This window comes from Neomonachus schauinslandi, chromosome 4 (genome assembly GCF_002201575.2).
Source record: "Neomonachus schauinslandi chromosome 4, ASM220157v2, whole genome shotgun sequence".
Taxonomy (NCBI): domain Eukaryota; kingdom Metazoa; phylum Chordata; class Mammalia; order Carnivora; family Phocidae; genus Neomonachus; species Neomonachus schauinslandi.
Window position 1 is genome coordinate 24,711,227 of NC_058406.1, and position 7,410 is coordinate 24,718,636.

At 54.6% G+C, this 7,410-nt stretch overlaps 1 protein-coding gene across 1 annotated transcript in view; it reads left to right on the top strand.

Annotated features, from left to right (window-relative positions):
- Window positions 1–6,490, top strand: part of ZNF362 (zinc finger protein 362) — a 24,440-nt gene extending 17,950 nt beyond the window's left edge. The window contains 3 exon segments of the mRNA XM_021683673.2: window positions 889–967; window positions 1,091–1,249; window positions 4,669–6,490. Coding sequence (XP_021539348.1) covers window positions 889–967; window positions 1,091–1,249; window positions 4,669–4,785 — 355 coding nt within the window. The 3' untranslated portion in view covers window positions 4,786–6,490.
- Window positions 6,491–7,410: the final 920 nt, after the last annotated feature.

Here is a 7,410-nt window from a genome sequence, read left to right on the forward strand (position 1 = left end):
CACACACACACACACACACACACACACACACACACACACACACACACACACACACACACACACACTTGTTTGTTTCCACGAGGCAGTGGTTTTTGTCTGTTTTGTTCACTCCAAGTACCAAGCGTGGTGTCTGGCACATGGGTGCCCCACGTAATAAACATTGCAGGTGTTTCCTGAGCACTGACTTTGTGCCAACACTCAGCAAAGCCTCTGAGCATATTTTTATGCCCATTTTGCAGATGAGCAAACCGAGGCTTGGTGGTTTTTTCCCCCCAGGTCACCAAGCTAGTAGAAGGTGGAGCCAGGATGAGAACCCAGGAATGGGAGGGGGCAGAGGGGCTGAACTGCAGGGCCTCCCTGTCCTGCATTCTCTCAGTAGCTGGGGTGACCAGGTTACCATCCTAGACATGTCTCTGATGTGGGGACAGGGCAGGAGACAGAAACTGGGGGCCAATTAGAGAGAGAGGCTTCCTTCTGAGGGAAAGAGGCAAGGTGGACAGGAAGTTCCTGGCAAAGTGGTGGATCTGTGTTCTTTTCAACAGTGGTCTGCGGGTGGGTTTTGAAGAAGAGAGGGACAGAAAGCAACCTGAGCAAGCCCCTGCTGTTTAGCTGGAGGTTTGGGCCAGGTCTCTGAGTGGATGCTGGTGGTGGGTTGGGTTCAGCAGGGACCTGTGGGGAGCAGGAGGACTCTGGTCACAGACTGGCAGACTGGGAGACCAGAGGAGGAAGGAGAAGAAGCTCTTGCCAGGTGCTCTCTGGAGACTGTGGGGAGTGGAGACTGGGAGGCTTGGGAGCTGGATATATGGTGCAGGCCATCCAAGGCCTTGGGGGCTGGAGCTGGCCGGGTTGTCTGTCAGGGACTCCACCTCACTGGGCTGCCCATTGCAGAATCCACACAGGCGACAGACCCTATAAGTGCCCACATCCTGGCTGCGAAAAGGCTTTCACTCAGCTCTCCAACCTCCAGGTGAGTGCCAGCCTGCCTCTTGCCTGCCTCTTGCCTGCCCCCCTGCAGAGGGAGCAGAAGGGGGTGGGGGTGGGGCTGGGGGAGCCCCACCTGGCTCCTCACTCCCTGCTGTGCTCCCCACAGTCTCACCAGCGCCAGCACAACAAGGACAAGCCCTACAAGTGTCCCAACTGCTACCGGGCCTACTCGGACTCCGCCTCCCTGCAGATCCACCTCTCCGCCCACGCCATCAAGCACGCCAAGGCCTACTGCTGCAGCATGTGCGGGCGGGCCTACACCTCGGTGAGTGCCTGGGGCCCCTGGGGTCCCTGTGGAGCCTCTTCCTCTCCCTGGGCCTCAGCCTTCTCCTCATCAGATCTGTATTGATTCTCCCCATTCTCCAGACAAGGAAACTGAGGCCCAGAGAGGGGAAGTGACCCCGCAAGATCACGATGAGTGGCTGGCTGGGCCAGTGCTTCGGCTTCCCAGTTCTGTTTTTGGCTGCCCTGGGCCAAGTTCCCAGCCTCCTGGCGGCCTTTAGCCTGGCTTTCCCAGGCGTGGTTTCCTCCAGGCCCTGGAACACTCAAGGCAGTGGTGGGGGGCCAGGCATTCTGCTCTCCAGAGCCAGGGAGGGGAGGGGCCTCTCCACTGGGGAAGCTGCAACCCCCATCCTGGCCACAAGGGGGCACAGCGACTCGGCCCAGAGCTGCCTCACCTCAGGAAAGGCCTGCATAGTAAGTCATCTCATCCAGCCCCGTCCTGGGTGGGAATTTTCCTGCAGCAGAATCCTTTCAGCACCCACAAGAGGGAGCCCGGCAAGTCACTTAGGTGTGTGTGTTCAGTTAATGAAATATCCTGGTTAACAGAGCCCCAGGTAAACCCCCCCCCTCAAAAAAAATCACTGAGCCTCAATTTCCCTATCTGTAAAACGGACGAGGTAACTGTTCTTACCTCACAGGGCTGTTGGCCGGCCCAGTCAGTGCCTAATAAATGTCCGCCAATTCACCATTGTTTATTCGCCCAGTGTTTACTGAACATTTGTGCCAGGCGCTTGGGCATCAGGATGAATCCAAGACACATTCTTTGCCCCCAGGGAGGTTGGAGTCTACTGCTGGAGACAGATATTAAACAAGTAACCACCAAATAAACATGGAATGACAAATAGTGGTAATTGCTCTAAGGAGGTTTGTCAGCCTTAGGGCATGCTAACATGTGGGCAGGGTACCTTCGCTGGGGGGCTGTCCTGGTGCCTTATAGGATGTTAGCAACGTCCTTGGCCTCTGCTCACTAGCAGCCCCCTCCCTGAGCTCTGGCAACCCAAGATGTCTCCAGATGTTGCCAAATGTCCTGGGGCCAGGGTGGAGCCGCCTCTGACTGAGAACCACTGGGCTGAAGGACCATAGGTTGATAAAGCAGCGGGGAGGCTGGAATGGATTTGGGAAGGGGACGCAGGTCTGGGTAGGCTGACTGAGGGGGTAACAACATTTCAATGGAGACTTGAAGGGTAAGGAGAGTGAGACCCTTCCAAGCAGGGGAACGGTGAGTGCAAACACCCTGAGGTGGAACAAACATGGCGCGGTCCAGGAACTGAAGGAAAATTAGGTCACACGGGGCTTTGAGGCCCTGTTAGGGAGTTTGGATACGTGCCAGGTGGAGCGGGAAGCCATTGGGGGGAAGCCATTGTCTGCGAGGGTATTTTGAAAGGTCACTGACTGGAGGGGGCACACGTTGGGTGGTCAGCGGTATGTCAGGTGCCAGCCAGGCCTACAGTTTGCTGGGTGCTGGGTTCGTCACACTGCTCCTTCCCTGGAGTTCGAAGGGCAGAGGAGAAGTGAAAGACAGAGGGCAGAACCTGCAGGGAATGGGTCCCAAGGGGCGAGGTGGGGCACCACAGAGACCTAGGAGCCCCCCTTAGCTGGCTGACCTTCGGCTGGTGTTGGCCTCAAGTTCTCGACATCCGCCTCCTCACGCCTGCTCCTAGGGGAGGGGCCACCGGCATTTACTGGCTATAGTTCTAGATGGAGTCTGTCTGAACTCTGGGGGCAGGGAGTGTCCCTGCGGCCCCATCCTGAACGCGGCCTCAACTGGACTCTCTAGAACAAGAATAGTTACCTTTATTTTAAATTTATTTTTGGCTTTAATTAAAGTAAGTTGACGTATTTTTTTTTTTAAGTAGGCTCTGTGCCCAGTGTGGGGCTTGAGCTTATGACCCTGAGATCAAGAGTCACAGGCTCCACTGACTGAGCCAGCCAGGCCCCCCAACATACCTTTTATTTAAAAAACAAAAAACAGTTAAATGGATTGAATTTTAAACTACTTTAATCAACTGTAGAATAGTGAACCTTCATGTTCCCATCAGCCCCCAGAACCGTCAACCAATCTTGCCTCATCCATATCCCTATTTTTTGAAGTAAAATAGACATTATATTGTTTCATCTGAAAATGTTCACTGTGTCTCTAAACACAAGGACTCCTCTTTCTGAACATACCCATAATATCTTTACAGTTCACCATAAGTCCTTGATATCATCAAATACCCAGTCAGCGTTCATGTTTTTGTCTCCAGAAGGCCAGAATTTTATTTACTTACAATTTGATTTTGTCATCGAGATCCAAATAAGATCCCCATGTTGCACCCAAGCAATATAAGCAATATATCTCTTAATCTGTTGATCCCCACCCTGTCCCCCCTCCCGGGCCTTTTTTTCCTTTGCAGTGTAGTCACTGAAGAATAGTTTCCTAGTTTGGACGTTGCTGATGGCTCCCCTAGGGTGTTGTTTGATAGCATGTTGCCGCCACATTTGAGGGCTTCCTCTACCAGATTCTGAGCAGAGTGACATTTGAGACTGGGGACTATGTCCTGGGGGGCAAGTGGTGGCTCACCAGGTGCTCCACCTCCTCCCAGCTGAGTGTGGGGGCCTCTGGGCCTGCAGGTGAGCCTTTGGGTCACCTCACCCACCCAGTTGTGGGTGCCTCAGGTCAGACTTGGCACTCAAGGGACGAGCCGAGCATGCCCAGCTTCTGCTTCTGCAAGTCACCAGTCCTGTCAGGTGCAGCTTCTTCCCAGGGAGGATCACGTTGGGGGTGGGGGGTGGCTGCAGTGGCTGGGGCTCCCACCATCACCTAGAATGCAGTGTAGAGACCAGGGAAGGAGCAGTCCCCTCAACCTGTACCGCATGCTGGGAGCTCGGTCCACCATAGCAACCCTCTGAGGTTGTGCCTTCAAGAGGAGGAAACAGCCTTGGACATAGGAGATGACACGTCTGAGGTCCCACTGCTAGGAGATGGCAGAACCCAGCTCAGACCAAGGCCTCCTGCTTTTCCTTCGCTGGAGCACCATCCAGAAGGGGGCAGCCATGCTCGATCCCCAAGGCAGGCGGAGGTTCAGCCAGCATACCCGAGTACAGCCTGTTGGCCTGGCCCTAGAGAAGTTCAGGTGGGCACTGCTGAGGGACGAGCCCGCTGCCATCCAGTTGTCCAGCTAGCATGCTGTGGGCTCAGAGTGTGGGAAACGAACCAGCATCCACCCCCGGTGGCGATTCTGCATCGCTAGAACTACCGCCCCCTGCCCGTCTGATGCCCTAGAGCCGGGCCTGCTCACCATGAGCTGGCCCACCTACCAAGGAGCCCTCCAGTGGACACTTGTGGGAACTGCAGCCTCCCCTGCGTCTCTTGCCGATGGTTGGTTGGTTACATGTCCTGAATCTCACCCCTGCCCACAGGAGACCTACCTGATGAAGCACATGTCCAAACACACGGTGGTGGAGCACCTGGTGAGCCACCACTCGCCTCAGAGGACGGAGTCCCCCGGCATCCCGGTGCGAATTTCCCTCATCTGAGCCGACCCAAGGCGCCGCCCCACCCTGCCCACTGGCAGACACAGACCCAGGCAGCACCAGGCCCCAACTTCCTCCAGGGGCCCTCCAGGAACAGCCGAGCTCTCTCATGACCTTCCTGACCTTCCAGAAAGCCTGGGCTGCAGAAGCCCTGCCCGGTCCAGCTCCGGGGGCGGCCAGGCCAACTGCAAGATTCTGGACTGTTTTGGTGGCATCCAAAGACGATCTCAGAGCACTTTGAACCTCTCTGTTGGGTTTCTTTTTGTTCCCCACCCTCCACTTGCTTCACTGTTTTTTTGTTTTGTTTTTTAAAGTTTGTTTTGGAAATAACAAAAAAGATATTTATTGGCCAAGAAGTTGGTGCTGCTAAGACCGAGAAATTAAAAGAATCGGACAGATGGACACAGAGAACCAGAGGGCAGCGTGGGACCTTCTCTTGCCACAGCCTCAGGTCTTGAGGGAAGGCTCAGGCCTGAGTTTCTGGACTGCAAAGGGGACCCCCAGGTGGGAGGGGACAGGAGGCAGCTGGAGTGAGCCACTCACCCCTAGGTGCCCAGCTCACACCTCTCGAGCTACGCCCTGGGCATTACTGAGCAGAGGGATGCGGCAGCTCCCAGGGCTGCCCAGGCTTCAGGAGGCAAAATGAGAGAGGGGCCGGGAGATCCGCAGGACCAAAGGGTGCAGCGTTGGGCTGGGCTGGGCGCAGGCCCAGGGAAATGGGGTGAGGGTGGGCTGGGTAAGACCTGGCCCTCCACTGCCCTGAAGACCACCCCAGTCTACCTCGGTGCTGGCCAGGAAACCTATTGGCTACCTCTCCCACCATCCCAGACTGTGGGCAGGGGGGTGGGGAGGGAGTGGGCCTGGGCTTAGGACCACCCCCCTCCAGAATTTCCTCCAGATGGGGCAGTGCCCAGGGAGGGGTTATTTGTCTTCCCTGTCATGGAGGGGGAACTCCCAGTCCAAGCCCTAGGCCCCTTAGCAGGGAAGGGATCCTCGGGGAGGAGGGTCCCAGGAGCATACCCTGCCCTCAGCCCCCACAGACACACCCCAATCTGAAAGCCATGCGTGTCCGTGTATATAGGAACTATGTACAGAGCCCGGAGAAGCCCCCCTTTCATCCCCCGGGAAAAAAAAAAAAGAAAAAGAAAACTAGACAGAAACTCATCTATATATTCTGTATCTGGAGTTCCGTTTTGAATATTAACTGTGTTATTTTTATACACTTTTTAAGCCTTAACTCGCCATTGATTTACCAGTTTAACGTTTCCTGGGTTTTTTTTTTCCCCATGGGGTTCTCTGCCCCCCCCCCCACCCCTTTGTTTGACTTGCGTCGTCTGATAACTCAGTATTGTAGCTTTTTGTCCGCATGTTACTACCCTGTAAATACGCTGTTATACATACTGTTAACACCCCATTTGCTTTTTTCTATGGGACCTCCAGGCCACCATATTTAGAACTAGTTACCTTATTAAAAAAGAGAAAACAGTCTGTTGGCTTCTCGGTCTGCATCTTGGTGGCAGGGAGGTGAGGGCACGTGCCCCTCAGTGCTTCAGGAAACAAGTTTGCATTATATTTAAGAAAAGGGATGGGGAGCAAAATAAAAATCGAACGTGGGGTAGACACTAAATGGAGCAAGAAACAAAGGAATTCCAAACGCTCTGCTCTTTGTATTTCTCTGTTGTGAAGAATAAACTGTACCCACACCTGGGTGGCGGTGGTGTGTGACGTGCTCTGTGCGAGGGCGGGGCTGGGGGGCACCTTTCCATTGCTCCTCTCCCCTCCCCCGCCCCCCCCCAGACTTGGGGAAGAAGGGACATGGCCCCTTACTGCGGGCTGGCCTCACCCCAGCTGCTGAGCTGAGTGCTTGGTTGTTGGTTACCCTACAGCTCCCTGTGAGGGTGGCAGCAAACCAAGAGGGTTTTTTTTTGTTGTTTTTTGTTTTTTTGCTGAGGATCATGTTGCAATTAAGTGGCAGGAACGCAAATTTCACCCAGGTTTGTCTCATTCTGAGTGAGGCCTTTTGGGATGTATGGGGTCCACCGGTGAGTTTTACAGCCCCCGCTCCCAGAGGAGCAGCCACATCCATATTACCCTGCCCACCTTTGGGGGTCCATTATGAGTGCCCGGACTTGTGGAAGCAATTCCAGTGATTGAGGGAACCAAGAAGCCCCCTTCACATCCATTTTCCCCATGTGGGTCAGTGTTTTGATTGCCCGAGAGGGAAATGCAGGAGTTAACTCCCCCAGAGTTTATCAAGGCTGGTCCTCTGCTGGGCATCCTTAGAGACAGATGTGACTCTACCAAGAGTCACCGTGGAGCTCACCTTCAGGAATTCACTCTGAGTCCTCACAGGCCTTGGGTGTCAAGACTTGGCTGCAGGTGATAGAAAGCCCAATCCAGACAAGGATTTACTGGCTTTTACATACGAGGACAGTGCAGGTGTCAGGCCAGCCTCAGGGCCCAGTGGTGTCTCCAGCTCTCCACTTGGCTTTGTTCTCAGAGTCGGTTTCAACCTGTGGCTCCTGTGGGGTCGGCAGCTCCAGCCTCACAGGCCCCAGATTTCCAGCCGTCAAGCCTCTGTCTTTCTCCCAGAAGCTCCAGGAAAATCTTCCATAAAGGAGCTGTGAT